At 52.4% G+C, this 14,530-nt stretch overlaps 5 protein-coding genes across 5 annotated transcripts; 3 read left to right on the plus strand and 2 right to left on the minus strand.

The window, feature by feature from the left end:
* Positions 1-100: 100 nt before the first annotated feature.
* On the plus strand, positions 101-1,766 carry BDQ94DRAFT_868 (dienelactone hydrolase family protein). Its single transcript, XM_026776730.1, has 6 exons — positions 101-300; positions 428-511; positions 601-752; positions 842-1,093; positions 1,196-1,307; positions 1,379-1,766. Exons 1-6 carry the CDS (start codon positions 240-242, stop codon positions 1,531-1,533), a joined length of 816 nt encoding a protein of 271 aa, XP_026632039.1. The 5' UTR covers positions 101-239; the 3' UTR covers positions 1,534-1,766.
* Positions 1,767-3,723: 1,957 nt separating this feature from the next.
* Positions 3,724-5,034, plus strand: BDQ94DRAFT_164810 (chitin synthase export chaperone; the record flags this gene model as incomplete). The annotated part of the gene is made up of 7 exons (XM_026770124.1): positions 3,724-3,753; positions 3,831-3,866; positions 3,977-4,073; positions 4,127-4,214; positions 4,271-4,364; positions 4,417-4,750; positions 4,817-5,034. The coding sequence occupies 7 exons, from the start codon at positions 3,724-3,726 to the stop codon at positions 5,032-5,034; spliced, it is 897 nt and encodes a 298-aa protein (XP_026632040.1).
* Positions 5,035-6,130: 1,096 nt separating this feature from the next.
* Positions 6,131-6,696, minus strand: BDQ94DRAFT_164811 (uncharacterized protein; the record flags this gene model as incomplete). The annotated part of the gene is made up of 2 exons (XM_026770125.1): positions 6,131-6,602; positions 6,680-6,696. 2 exons carry the CDS (start codon positions 6,694-6,696, stop codon positions 6,131-6,133), a joined length of 489 nt encoding a protein of 162 aa, XP_026632041.1.
* Positions 6,697-7,442: 746 nt separating this feature from the next.
* BDQ94DRAFT_132200 (uncharacterized protein) lies at positions 7,443-12,372 on the plus strand. The gene is made up of 3 exons (XM_026764008.1): positions 7,443-11,733; positions 11,785-11,973; positions 12,027-12,372. The coding sequence occupies exons 1-3, from the start codon at positions 7,519-7,521 to the stop codon at positions 12,180-12,182; spliced, it is 4,560 nt and encodes a 1,519-aa protein (XP_026632042.1). The 5' UTR covers positions 7,443-7,518; the 3' UTR covers positions 12,183-12,372.
* Positions 12,373-12,553: 181 nt separating this feature from the next.
* On the minus strand, positions 12,554-14,193 carry BDQ94DRAFT_164813 (putative tRNA-specific adenosine-34 deaminase subunit Tad3; the record flags this gene model as incomplete). The annotated part of the gene is made up of 3 exons (XM_026770126.1): positions 12,554-13,925; positions 13,989-14,040; positions 14,097-14,193. 3 exons carry the CDS (start codon positions 14,191-14,193, stop codon positions 12,554-12,556), a joined length of 1,521 nt encoding a protein of 506 aa, XP_026632043.1.
* Positions 14,194-14,530: the final 337 nt, after the last annotated feature.

A 14,530-nucleotide genomic window follows, 5' to 3' on the forward strand; every position in this document is an offset into this window, starting at 1 on the left:
AGTTGATTTCTATATAGTGATCCCAATGCTTTCCCCAACTTCAAATCACATGACTACCCCTCCATTTCCGGGAATCTTATCGCAAGAATATCAGTCCCAACAACAACTGAACCCCGCCATAACGCTCTAAGCGGATCAAAACACTTCGATTGCCAATCTGTTACTTATCCTGAACCCCCTCGAACATTGAATAATTGCATACTACTCTCTATCTACGACAGTATAAATCTTAATCTACCATGTTGATTCAGGAATCTTTCCTTGATGTGCCGACCAAGGCGGACGGCAATGGAACTATGCGTATGTTACCCAGTAGTAGTTTGAGATTTGAGATTTACCTTTTATTCACCAGTAGCTGCGGCTACAATGGAGGATGACTAGTAATTATTTATCCAATTGATCATTGCTGACTTGGTTCTCAATTCAGGTATTTATGTCTTCCACCCTACTATTCCCGGGTACCCTAAGGCGCGGTTCCCGGGTGTAGTTGTGTTTAGTGAAATCTATCAAGGTAAGTTGAGAGCCCGATCTTTCAAGTAGATTCTAGGAAGTTTCCCTATAACGAGAAGATACGATTATCGATAACACCTATACATACAGTAACTGGCCCTGTCGCACGATTTGCTCGACAAATCGCCGGACAAGGATATATCTGCGCGGCGCCCTCGAGCTATCATGAATTCACGGGTCCCGAGCCGTTGAAGTATGATGCCGAGGATACGGACAAGGGCAATCAATGGAAAATTAGTAAGGTGAGTAAATTACCAGTTAAATTATTTACAGTTTGATTTGTGAAATGAAATATAGAAAGGCCCATGCTGAGGGATTCTTATCCATATAGAAAATTGCGGCTTACGATGAGGACGCCTCATTGTGCGTCGACTATCTACTGTCACTGCCCACGTGCAATGGTCGTGTAGGTGCGACGGGTATGTGCCTGGGTGGACATCTGGCGTATCGCTGCGCGTTGGACAGCCGCGTGAAAGCGGCGGTGTGCTACTTCGCCACGGACATCCATAGTAAGACGTTGGGGCTGGGGAAGAATGATGATAGTTTGGCCCGGGCAGGGGATATCAAGGGCGAGATGCTCATGGTGAGATAGGATCCCCGCCCTTCCATTTATTTTATAAGTCCGCTTCGCATGCGTGAGGGAATTGAAGTACTAACGGGAAGGATTGTTTGTGTGTTATCGCAGATTTTTGGAAAGAATGATACCCATGTTCCGCCCGAGGGAAGGGATTTGATCCGCAAGACCCTTCATGACAAGGGAGTCTTGTTTAGCTTTTACGAGGTGGCTTGGGCTCAACGTAGGTTCTTCATATTTTCCCTGTTTAGGAAGGGGGAGTAGAACGGGGGTGTGCTGACAAGGGTTCAATAGACGCCTTCATTCGCGATGAGCTCAGCAAGGGACGGTATGACCCTGCTATTACCAAGGTGTGCTTTGAGATGTTGCTGGAGTTGTTCGGACGGACGCTGAAGCTGGATCTGGGAGAGCATGATGGGAAGGAGTTGAAGATCGAAGATGTGTGCTAGAGGATGATGCGACCCGCGGACTCTGTGCAGTAGGTGGATTGGATGGTAGCAATAGGCAACGACGATATATCGGGAAACTAAATCGGTGTGACGACTCCATCATCTGCCCACCATGTTTGGCCATAGACGGCATTCTCCGACTTGCAGATTGTTCTATCGACTAGTTTACAAGGGCAATACTACTCTCCGACCCTCCCTTTGGACAATTCCTTTGTAGTATGATCAATTGGATATAGATGCAAGGGCGAGCAGACAGATGAAAGACAGATCCTGGCTGATGACCCTTCCGAGGGGACCAGCGGGGCGCACACAGTGGCTGAGAGTCCCATCGGATGAGTGAGATTGGGTGAGATCTAGTTCAAGCGGGACATGCATGTTACTAGTACAGAGAACATGAAATCATGCAGCATCAAAATAGTTTCCAGGAAGCATAAGTATGATTGAATAGGATGGATGTTGTTGAACCATGCTGACCGACGGGTTGGTGTGGCTGGGGGGGAAGGGAGCCTGCAGGCGTCATTCGGCGAAGGAACCGCGCGGGTTAAGACACATCATACAGTCGAAGGATGGAAGAAGATCGCAGCGGCATTTCACATCCGGATTTTCATGCAAGATCAATCAAGGTCCCAAGAAATGTTGCCTGTCACTGCTATTCTTAGCCCCAGCCAGAGACGGACAGTACGTACGTAAGTATGTAGCGAGTTCTCTACCATGATTCATGACTTGACTAGGATGCGGGTTGAGGGCGGAACCAGAATAGAAACTGGAGAAAAACTCAGGAAGCCCGAGCCATGGATGGCGAAAAAGGAGAACATAATCCATGGTACTGAAGTGCAAGTCAGGACATGTTTTCCACAGGGGGTCAAACTCTGCTGAGGTCAAGCACAGGGGGTTGTGTAGTAGTTTCTATGAATGTTTTTGTTGATTAGTTAGTATAGGCATAGAGACAGCCAAGGCGCTGTCTCTGTTCATAGACTCTACCAGCCGCATGAAGTAATTCCCGCTTCAGCCTATCTGGTTCCTGGATCTGCTGCGCTTCAGCTGCAGGGCTTTTGACGGACAATGCCTTATTTAGGGGCCATTCGTTGGCTGTGGATGGCGTCGCGCAACGGGCCTTCTTCCCTCTGGGTCTTAGACTGGCTGGTGGGAATTGGACTCGCACTGCCTATCATCGTGAGCCGAAAGATCTCCCATCCAACGCTAACCCGCGCCTAACTGGAACTAATTCCAGCTTTCCTGGACGCTCTATTTTCCAGCACAGCAAAGCATCTCGTGTGGACTTTTTAGACTAGGCTAGACATTGATTAGTCTACTTGTTGCTGGATTAGTTGGTATCTCTCCATCATTTCCCCTCCCCTTCTTCCTTTCTTTCTCTCTCTCTCTTTTGCTTTCTTCCGACGCTCTTCGCCCGGACAGCGTGGCTCAGCATCTTCTTCTCCTTCTTGTTCTACTTCCCCTCCTCGCTCTGTTGTCTCTATCTTGCTGTCTCTATTCTCATCTCATCCCGATCGATCGTTCAACCTTTCACACAGTCTTCTAGACTTGTGTATGACTTCGTTATTTGACGACGCTGCTGTTCCCGTCCCCCCACATACTACAATACTACTACTACACATACCCACTCGGCCCTACAGATCACCCACCCGCGCCGGTGTTTGAGATTATCGCTTTCACAATTCTTTGGCTCACGCTTCGGTCTCCCTCGAGTTGCTGATATTTACCCTTCCTTTCCCTTCCGGCTCCTTGAGTCTTACAATTCCCGATTAACCCGCTCCATCTTTTCCCGCTTTCTCTCAACTGTCCGACTGCACGTCGAGTTGTGAACCCGGCCTCTCAGGCCCTCCCTTGCCCCCCCTGGTCTCTCTTCCTTCTCTTCATTTCCCTTTTCGTGTGCAGTCTGTCTCTCTCACTCTCTCCCCCTGTTGGTCCCATTCTTTCTCCAGTTGTTTCAACTGAATCTTCCCACCCTGATTAAATTAATTCTTATTGCTCCTTATCGCCCGACTTTGTAATCATAATTGGTGCCCTCTTTTGTTCCCACATTCCAGATCTGCAGCGGAGCCATCGTGACCGACGTGGGTCTGCCGAACTCGATCGAATTATTCACCGTCACCACCACCACCACCGTCTGACCAAGCCTGCTCTCCGTGACCTTTGTTGCATGGTGTCGCGCTTCGTGCCTCTTTAGCCATGGGTTCGACACAGTTTGGAAATTTCAACGTGGGTTTGCCATTGATCTATCGTTTGCATCTGCCAGAACCTGGAAGAAGCTGACCGTGAATGATCTGCATGTGCAGGACTTTTGTCGAGATTCCACACTGCCCGTCTGCAATGTAAGTCTTCCCCAATTTACTTTATCCCCAATTTCCTTTTTCTGTTTCTGTCATCGGCTGTCAATGCTCAATTGATACATTCCATGTGGCTGACCATGTGCTTCCGATAGCTCTTTGTCTCCAACAATCAACCCCCTAATGAAGCATACGGAGGATGCCCGCTTCACGGTATCGTGCTCAGCGATAATCGCTATCTCAGCAATCTGGGTATGGCACGCCAGACATGCTCATGCTCGACGTCCTAGCGCTAACCTATACAGGCTCGATCCTTCTCGCGTTCATTTCCATCCTAGTATCGCTGTTCCTGCTGTTCAGGTCGGATCGCAAACGGGCGGCAGTCGGAAGGAGGTACGCGACAAACGATTGGATGAGGAAAAAAGGAGGGGAAATGCTGATTGGAGTAGGGAAATGCAAATATTTTTGCTGGCATTTATCGTCGTCGAAATCTGCGAGATCTTCTCTGTGGGCGGTTTCCCTCTGGATGCAGCAGTGCGCAAGGTTAGTCGTGCGACTCCTCACACGGATTGCTGTTTCTAATCAACATGCACAGGGCTTCTCGGCTGCACATGTCGCTGCAATCACCGCAACGTGCTGGATTCTCTTTCTGAATGCCGTGGTAGGCTATCAATTCCTCGACGACGGTACCCCGGCCTCAATCGGTCTAATCCTTGCCTCCGCCCTGGTTCTCTTCATCGGTACGGGCTATATTGCCCTGGACACGGCTTTTGACTGGACGGGTGAATTCGCGACAACCGAGGCAAACAATTATCGCAACATTGCTCTCTATGTGCTGTACCAACTCTTTCCTCTCATCTGCCTCGTCGCGTTTTACGTGTTGGAAGCTATCCTAGTTATTCGGATCTTGGGCGAAGTTCGACCAATGAGTAAGTTTACAACCTATTTTCGGATAACGTTGTTGTGTTTCATCCGACTCCCTAACTTGTCTATAGTCTACTTGACTGCTGCCGCCTTGTTGTTCGCCATCGGACAAATCTTCGAATACGTGATCAGCGTTCACCTCTGCCACGCCTCCGGCAGCAAGATTAACGGCGCATTGTTCGAGACACTTTTCACTCTTTTGGCAGTTGGTACAGTATGGAGCTTCTGGAGCAGCATCACCGAAGACGATTGGCCTATGCCGATAACAACCGGAGGCGCGTACCATTAAAGCACTCAGTGCTGAAAGCTGACCACCTCTATTAATACTCCCCTCATTTCCTCCCCTCATATCCGACTTGTTTATATTTCTTCTCTACGATCCTTGCACATCAGTGCTTCGATACCCGCCCTTTGCTCTTCGCATACTCGACGCATCCACGGAGTCTACGACGGGCTATGTTCTCGCCATCTTTTGTGATACCTTTTAACGTTTTATGATGTTTTTGATGCGACGTGGTGTGGTTTTATGCTTCGACTATGACTGAATCTATCTACTGTGGGGTGTGATCTACTTGCCCTGTTGATGAGTGTGTGATCGCAGCCGGTACCTACCTATCTTTGGTCTTAATTCTTGCTTCCAGCTAGATACCTATTTGCATTGTAATTAGTACGATGACGTTACTTTCCTTACCGACATCTGCAGCAGACGGTGGTTTCGCACTCGATATATCACCAGTACCATAATATATACTCGGGTGCAGAGACCGACGATAATGATACTATCTATACCCCAGGAATTGCTACCGTAATTCCACTAATCACCTACATGGCAACATCGACATAAAATGGTAGATACAGTTGCACTGCACTATCAATAACAATCCATTTCAGGACACGACAGGACAAGAAAGAAGATAGTTATGTACATAAAACCTTACAGGTTACACCGGAGAATTTCCCACGAACCCACCCCATACCAGGTCTTTCTTCAAGGAGACATATATTATGCATCATGTATGCAGCTAGCTGCAAGTCCACCGCGATATCTCTATGTTTATACCGACGTCAATCTCGACTTTGGACCTGAACAGTAGAAAAGCAGGAGAGAGAAAGCGTGCAAGATGGGGTAGAGAGGAGAAAGAGGAGGGGGCGTAATGTGAGAAGATATACACAACATGCAAATGCCGTTCTCTTTCGACAAAGAAACAAGATAAAAAAGATTGAAATGGAACAAAGTGGGAATAAAAAAGGAGAACCAGGACATGGGAAAAAGTGCCCATCAAACAAAACTAAACATATATATCTAAATTTCCCCCCATCACTACCATCCCCTCTCCTTTCTCCAAACACACTCAATAAGGTATAGATAAGCAAACCTCCCTATTTTACAACCTCACCTTGACATCCACACACGGCAACGTCCACTCCCTCCTCCCCAAAAGACTCCTCAGCCACTCAAGCCCAATACCCGTCCACTCATCTTGCGCGGAAGTCGTTGTCGACGCGGCCAATGTTCCATTCAGGGCGAGTCTGCGTTGCGCTTCTTCGACGACGGCCCCGGCAAGGGCCTTGGTGGTGCTGTTGACGGTTTCGAAGACGTAGCTGGCGAGGGTTTCATTGACGGATGATGATGTACTTGTGGTGGTGTCTAATGCGGTGGTGGAGTAGCGCGGAGAGAACCAGTCACCGCGGAGATCGAAGAAACATTTGTCGGACCAGTGGCAGGAGGAGATGAAGAGGATGAGGAGGAGCGCGGAGCAGTAGATGCAGGGTCGGTGGAGGATGTAGGTTAGGGTGACGAAGGAGATGATGAAGAGGGGAGAGGCGTTTGTTGGGATGAAGAGGAGGGGGAGCCAGCTAGATTCATTCATTTGTTGATTAGTACTTTGGGGGGTTTGACGGAGTGGTTTGGAGGCGAGGATGGATTTGCTTACCTCCGGAGACAGAACATGGTGCTGGTTGTGGGTTCGTCGTGGTGGTTAAGATAGTGGTTGGTGCGTGAGGTATTTGGACGGAATTGCGGCAATGATGTCGATCGATAATAAAGTGGTTGAGTGACAGTGACAGTGAGTGATGGTGGCGAGGTAAAGTAAGGGAAAGGGACCGGGTGAGTTTTGTAGAGGCACCTCACTTCTGAGAGATTTAGTGAAGTGAATTAAGGACTGCTACTAGATTGAGATGATGAAGTGAATCATGAGTGAAAGTGATGCTGGTGAATAATGACTTGATGATGAAATGATTCGTGATTCTTTTCCTTTCCTTCATCCTTTTCCCATACATATACCATACCTGACCATACAGAAGCATCAGCCACACCGCCTGCCAAAACCCACCAGCCACAGAAGCCTGACTCTCCGCCGTTCATTTCTTCCGCTTCTCGCTTCGAGTCGCTCTTCGCCGAGCTTTCTCTCTCTCTCTCTCTCTCTTCCTCTTCTCTTTTCCCTTTCTTCCTTCCCTTCTCCCCTTTCCCCCTTCATTCGTGTACTATAGTCCGTCCTTTTGGTCTTCTTGCTTGTTCTGCTTGCATTCCTTTTCTTTCTTCTTCTCCTTCGCGAGTCTTCCTGCTCCTTTTCTCGCGTTCTCTTTCCTTTGCCTCGCTTGTTGTCTCTCGAAAGAGAGCTTCGCACTACCTTTGAAGCTTGGATTTCGTTTGGAGGTCGCCTCTTCCGCTTGGCGAGTGACAGAAATGTCCACCCCCAATGATCTTCAAGCCCTTTTGGCGAGTATCAGGCCGCGCCCCTCGCCATCGGGCACCCCTGCTCATGATGCTCCCATGCAGCAGCAGCAGCAACACCCCGGCCAGTACCAGCCTGCTTACCGCCAGCAGCAGCAGTTCCAGCCGCCCTATGACGGCCAGAGCTACCCTCACCCTCAACACCTCCACCACCACCACGGCTACCGTCATCCATCCGTTTCGTCGAATATCCACAGCCCGTCGCCCTTTAATACTCCGCCTCATCATGGCTCGGATATTCTCAGTCCCAACGTTTCCACTCCGCGTGCGGACATTTATCCCCAGCAGCAGCCGCAGCCGCATCATCAGCCCTTGCCGCAAAACCCCGACCGTGCTGTCAATCTGTTGAACCTTCTCAAGTTCAACCAGCCTCCGGCCGCTCCTGCTCAGCAGCAGCAGCAGCAGCCGGCGGTGATGGCTGGGATCGATCAGCCCAAATACCCTCAGGCGCGTGCTGCTGCTCCGGAAGAGGCGTCCTCGGGCCATGCGAGGAACATCTCTGCGTCCGACCTTGTCGCGTCGCTCTTTGGACAGGGTCAATCCACTGCCCCACCTGTTAGACCGGCGGGTACTCACCCTGGTCAGCTTGGGGCTGCGGCTGCGAGTCCCGGCGTGGCGGAGAGCTCCTCTTCTGCTGCTCCGACCGCAGAGAATACTCAGGAGATGTTGCTTCGTCTGCTGAACCGCCCCAAGCCCGCTCAGGACGTGTCGGAGGGACCTGTGAGACCTGTCTCTCAGTCTCCATCTACTGTCTCTCCCATCAAGTCCCCTGTGCCGGAGGCAGAGTTGAGAAATATCCTGCAGCCATCTGGTCCGGTTGTCGGAGAGTCGACTGCCCGTCCGGAGGAGCCGTTGTCTGGGAAACTGGACAGGCCCTCTGGGAAGGAATCGATGTTCACTTACGTCAATCCTTTTGAGCAGCTGGCTGCCGCCTCCCCTCGAGTCAAGTCTCCTCAGCCCAAGTCTCGCAGTGAGAGTCCAGCCGTGGAAATCATGAAGAACAAGAAGGTCAGCATTGCTGCCAAGGCCGAGAACGTGCCGGCGCCCAATCCCGTGGAGTCCACCGAGGATAAACGCGCCGCATCGCCCGTCCTGGCCGAGGAGCAGAAGGAAGCTGTCACGCAGGTGGTTGACAAGCTCGTGGAGGAAATCAGCCGTGAGGTGGATACTGCTGCTTCCAAGTCTGCGGAGCAGAAGGTGTCTCAGATCGCGTCGGCTCAGGAAGAGAGCACTCAGGCAGTTATCTCGTCTGTTGCTTCTCACCTGCGCGAGACGGCGGCTGAGGCGAAGGAGGACACTGAAGCTGTGAACAACAAGACCGAGAAAGAAGAAACTGAAGCCGCCGCCCCGGCCGCTGCTGCGAAGGAGACTTCTCAGAGTGGCAGTGGTGATGCGCTCGCCGACAGCTGGGAGAGCGCGGAGGACAGCGCTGAGAAGGAGGAAGAGCGTGTCGTCTCCGTGCACAACTTCCCTCTGAAGCCCTTCATCTCTATCATCGTCAAGGCCCACACTGGGAAACTTGCGACTCTGCGAGATGACGGCATCATGGACATCGCTCGGCTCAAGAAGGACTTCGATCAGCTTGATCGCTCTTTGACGTCCGCTACTTCCGACTACATTGTCTATGCATTGGCGAAGAACGGAGGCATGCGCATTATTCGCCAGGATGACGGAAGTGACAAGCAGGTGTTCCGCTCCGCTCGTGATCGCGTGTTTAACGTTGCTGTCTGCACTTCGCAGGCGGTAACCGGCCGCAGCACCGAGGAGCAGGCGCTCCTTGGTATTGGCGTGAGCGGTGCAGTTTACTGGGCCCTCATCTCACGCGCTGATAAGGATCTTTTCGAACTGGACGCTCTCGAGAGTGAGAGCCTCATTTTCCCACCTTTCCCGGCCTCAGACGAGAACACTTCGGGCGGCCAGCTGAAAACGCGGGCCAAACGGAGCTCTCGCCATCCTGGTTTCTTTGCCATTGGCCGCGGAAAGAACATCTACGTCGTTTCGCCACAGGCTGCTATGAATCCGAGCTATGGCGTCGCAGGCCCGCAACGCGTCGTCAACACTGAGAAGTTCTTCAAGGAGCGTGCTCTGAAAATCTCGACCGGCAAGGCCGGCAAGGACTTCATGTTCAGCGACGACGACACGGTCATTGCCTCTCTTGACAAGACCGGTAGACTGCGTTTCTGGGACATCCGGGAGGCGATTAGCAATCCCGCCTTCTTTACCGCTGGACCTAGCCCAGCTGAGGTACGAGTTCCATTGAACACTTTCGTCACTGGTTCCCCTACCGAGAAGTCGTGGCCCACTTCGGTGCTCTTCATCGACAAGCTACGCCCATATGTCAAGTCGATGGCGCTTCGTTACGTGTTGGTGGGTCTTAAGCAGAACCACACCCTGCAGCTCTGGGATATTGGGCTGGGCAAGGCTGTGCAGGAGCTCAAGTTTCCCCATGAGAACGAGTCGGACGCCATCTGCAGTGTTGCCTACCACCCTGCGTCCGGCATCATCGTCGTCGGACATCCCACCAGGAACTCCATCTACTTCGTCCACCTGTCCGCCCCCAGGTACAACCTGCAGGCTATGTCGCAGGCTTCTTTCATCAAGCGCTCGGGTGAGAAGGATAGCAGTTTGCCCAAGCCGGAGTCTACCGCATGCATGAGTGGCATCCGGGAGATCTCCTTCGCTTCGAAGGGACAGCTGCGCAGCTTGGACCTTCTCCCGGTCACTAAGAGCGCTGGCGATGAGAGTGGCCTGTTCGAACTCTACGTTATGCACTCCCGTGGAGTGACGTGCTTGAACATCAAGAAAGAAGACTTGGGCTGGACCTCGGACAACAAGATCATTCGCCCGATCAATGCGTTGGAAGAAGGCCTCATCGACATTGCTGAACTGCAAACGTTCCCCACATATGTAGCAGACGAGCCGTCGGTCAACGGTGATTCTGCCCCTACTCCCACCAAGCCTGCAGTTAAGGAGATCGCGAAGAAGATCCCCGAATTGAACACTGAGGCTGCCGCTGCTCCTGCTGCCGCCGGTCCTAGCACTCTGCGTACTCAGTCACCCACGAAGTTGGTGACGAGGAAGCCCGCCCAAGAACAGCCCGAGGCTGCTACTGCTGCTAATAGCACCGACAAGGCTGATAAAAAGAAGAAGAAGAAGAGTGCTGCGACAGCCACCCCCACGGGTGAACCATCCGTCAAGGGCAAGGAGCCTGCAACTGCAATTGAGTCCGTCACTGGTGACTTTGTTGCTTCTGTTCAGACTCCTGTGAGTGGCGAACAATTCAATGGCGATGCACAGAAGGCATCTCTTGCGCCTACCCCAGTTTCAACTTCTGCTCCCCCGGCGCCCTCTGGATCTGGCCTTGTCGCTGTTGACTCTGCGGTTGCTCTGAATAAGCATCTGGAGGCCTTGCAGAGTGCTGTCTCGTCTGAGTTCAGCAAGAGCCTTGGCCGTGAAGTAGAAGGGTTGTACCAGCGCTTTGATGAAGAGCGTCGTAGCTGGGATGCGGCCTCAGCAGCCAAGCAGGATCAAGTTCTACGTTTGGTCTCTAGCACCCTGTCTGACAATGTGGAGAAGAACCTGGCTCGCATCGTATCGAGTAACATTCAGACCGAGGTCGTGCCTGCTTTAAGCGATCTTACTACCGCCGCTGTCGGCAAGCAACTCAATACCGTTATTGCTCAGCAGATTGGAGGGGTTGTGCCCCGTGAACTGCGCCAGGCCCTTCCTGAAGCCGTCAATCGTGCCGTCCAGCACCCCGACTTGATGAGAGTCTTGTCGGATGCTGTGGGCCAGAAGCTGGCGATCCAGGTAGAGAACGAGGTCTCGAAGGCTGTCCACAACACCGTTGCCCCCGCTATCCGGAACGTTGCTGCCCAGTCTGCGGAGAAGGTCGCCAGCTCTATGGAGAAGCAGATGCAAGCTCAGGCTCGGCAGTATGAGCTGCAGCGTCAGAATGATGCCGCCAAGATTGACCAGCTCACCTCCCTCGTGCGAGAACTGTCCGAGACTGTCTCCTCCATGGCGACGGCACAGGCACAGCTCCAGGGCGAAGTTTTGCGGCTCAATCGTGCCCTGGCTTCCCCAGTAACCCAGCCGGAACAAGTGCAACAGCAGCAGCAGCAGCAACAGCAGCAGCAACAGCCTCAGCCTGTTGCGCCTGCGGTTGCTGACACGAGAACTCCTGAGCAAATTGAATTGGAAGAAATTGCTGAACTGATCCACGCGGGTCGGTATGAAGAGGGTTCAGTCAAGGTGCGTTCTCTACTTATGAGACTTTTACGGACTTTGCTAATTGTCATGTAGTGGCTCCAATCCTCCCAGCAGGCTGATCTGTTTGACAACCTGTTTGTGCGGTTGAATCCCTCCTACCTCACCAGCCTTTCGCCTATTGTGGGTCTGTCTGTTGGCGTTGCCGTTACTTCGTCGCTGCAGACCAACATTATGCCGCGCCTGACATGGCTGGAAGTGGTCCTGCAAACGGTCAACCCGATGGTATGTTCAGTCATTTGATCTCCATAATTACACCTATACTGACAAGACATCAGGATCCGGATATCCGAGAGCTTGTGCCTCGTATCATGGACATCCTCAGCCAACGGTTGGAGGCGCTGTACATGTCTGTTGCCGAAACGTCGCCTCACGACCCCATTATTCGCAAGATTGCGCCTCTGTCGCGCCGTGCCCGGCTTCTGCGGGGATGAACTGGAAAAGAAGTCGCAAAACAAAAGTGGTCTACGTCCTGGTTTTTCATGAAATAATGCCTGGATGAGTAAACGCGGAAATGTCTAGCCGCCGCTTACTTGCATATGAGATGCGAATAGTTGGTTGGTTTTATGGAACCAGTCATGGATTTGATAATATCTTAGCTTAATATTATGAATGACGAGGTTAGCTTTTGATGCTGTTTTTGTAGATTTAGAGCCTTCGTACATATACTTTTGTGTTCATTCAATCACGACTCGAAAGGGTTACGATAATAGTAATACTACACCCACCCACACAACGCCCCTTTTAAGACGCCTATACCCTATGCATCTATACTTATACCCATACCTATCATACTACAATATCATCAAGCATGAAACGCCACCCCCAACTCAGCACTCCCCTCTCCATTCTCCAGCTCTTCCACAAACTCAAACCCCAACGCCCGCCAATTCAACTCCTTCCGCCAATGCAACCCATAATACTCCCTTTCCACCGATCCATCATCATCCGTCTTTTCAGCTCCAATCCCATTCTCATTCTCATTCTCATTTTCATTCTCATCTTCCTCAGCAGGTACAGGCCTAACCACCGGCTCCGACGCCAATCCACCCGACACCATCCTCCCCGAACGAGGGAACACCACAGCCCGGAAGCGCGAGAGCAGCAGACCCATGCTACAGCAGATGCATGGCTCGTGGGTCAGGTATACGTCTAGGTCTGTGCAGAGGTATCCGCCTTGGGAGCGGGGGCGGATGCGCGATGTGGATGTGCCTGTAGATGTGGAGGTATGGATGGGATGTGCGGTGGTTTCTGTAGTTTTTTGGTATTTTTCCGGTGGCGGCACTGGAGTAGACTCTTTTGATTCGGGTTCGGGTTCGGTTGGCTGTGTAGCAGTAATGTCGGTGTCTGACTTAGACAGGAAGTATCTCTCCACGTCCGTAAGACAGGGCCGGTTTGTAGTTGATGAGCCGGGACGGTCTTCGCGACGTTTACTGGCGATGAGTTCCACGGCGCGCATTAGGGCGTGGAGTTCGGGTCCGCCTTCGTGGTCGGGGGAGTAGGTTGTTGCGTATTGGTTGGGAGGGTTTGGAGGTTCTGTGCCCGTGTCTGCGCGGGAGTATCGTCCGTCGCCGGCTACTGCGACGACTGCGTCGGACCAGTGGATTCCATTGTCGTTGTCATTGTCATTGTCGTCGGTTGCGGCTTGCTCGGCGATCGTTGCTTCAAGGTCTGGATCCACGACGACGGCGCCGACACGCCGGCCTAGGCCTGATCGTTCGGCCTCGTCTGCGACTCTTTGCGCTAGAGCGAGGTACCGGCCTGCTTTGGGCTGGATAGAGTCGCGCGCGCGGGCTAGGATGTGTGGTGGCGGGGCGATCATGGCGCGGGGCGCGGCGGGGTTGTAGACGACTGGCCACATGCTTTTGGACCATGCGTCGGCTTGGACGGGGGTGAGGGGGGGTTGGAGGGGGATGCGGATGGTGTGGAAGGTGAGGGGGTTGTTGCTGTTCTCCTCCCCAGCAGGGGTTGGGGGTGCGAATGGCGATAGAGCATCTTGGAGGGATTCGAGGTCAGGGAGAGGCGGGGAGACTAGCACGAAGATAGTTTGCGCGGGGGAGGATCCCTCGTGGAGGAGGATGGGACGGAGGTGTTCGGGGAGTTGGTTGTGTTTTGCGAAGCGGCGGAGGTGGCTTAGTGGTTGGGAGGAGTCGCGGGGGAAGCGGGAGTCCAGGACTCTGGTTATTGGAGAAGAGAAGGTGAGCGGAGAAGAAGATAGTATGTGTTCGGGGTGAGCTCACTTGATCACTTTCGAGGCACATTTGACGTTGACTTCGGTGATGTAGGCATCGGCTGGGGATTATTAGATGCGTTAAGGTCCTTGTGGAGAAGTTCCAAGGATGACGCACCGTAGTCTTCGCGGGGACGCGTTTCCTGAACGGTCCGAATTGCGGTGACTTGGCCCTCGAGGGGCTTGATGCCACGGAGAATCTCCTCTACGTCCATTGCCTTGGGTAGTGGTTCTTGCGGGGGAGAAGTCTTTTATGGCGGGGTTGCGGGTGGAGGAGGGGCAGTTTGACGATGAGAAGGGAAAACTGAGGATGGCGGATGTGTCCGGTCACGGCATTCTTCAATACAGATACTCAATCTGGCAGGTATTAGCTGCGCCGTCTTGGTCAAGATGCGAGAGCGGCAAGATGAGGCCGAATACTAACTTTCCGTCTGGATGCACGGGATTGCAGACCCTGTGCCCTAGGACCTAAGCCCTAGCAGGGGAGCTGGATTGGGACTAGAGGGGAGGAGTCAGGACTAAGACGTCATGTCATGTTTCCTCACGGGTAAG

The sequence above is a fragment of the Aspergillus welwitschiae genome, assembly GCF_003344945.1.
Source record: "Aspergillus welwitschiae strain CBS 139.54b unplaced genomic scaffold BDQ94scaffold_1, whole genome shotgun sequence".
Taxonomy (NCBI): domain Eukaryota; kingdom Fungi; phylum Ascomycota; class Eurotiomycetes; order Eurotiales; family Aspergillaceae; genus Aspergillus; species Aspergillus welwitschiae.

Coding starts and splice junctions, on each gene's coding strand:
- BDQ94DRAFT_868 (XM_026776730.1), top strand. CDS start 240: ATGTTGATTCAGGAATCTTTCCTTGATGTGCCGACCAAGGCGGACGGC. Junction 512..600: donor GTTTAGTGAAATCTATCAAG/GTAAGTTGAGAG, acceptor CTATACATACAG/TAACTGGCCCTGTCGCACGA. Junction 1,308..1,378: donor CGAGGTGGCTTGGGCTCAAC/GTAGGTTCTTCA, acceptor AGGGTTCAATAG/ACGCCTTCATTCGCGATGAG.
- BDQ94DRAFT_132200 (XM_026764008.1), top strand. CDS start 7,519: ATGCAGCAGCAGCAGCAACACCCCGGCCAGTACCAGCCTGCTTACCGC. Junction 11,734..11,784: donor ATGAAGAGGGTTCAGTCAAG/GTGCGTTCTCTA, acceptor ATTGTCATGTAG/TGGCTCCAATCCTCCCAGCA. Junction 11,974..12,026: donor TGCAAACGGTCAACCCGATG/GTATGTTCAGTC, acceptor ACAAGACATCAG/GATCCGGATATCCGAGAGCT.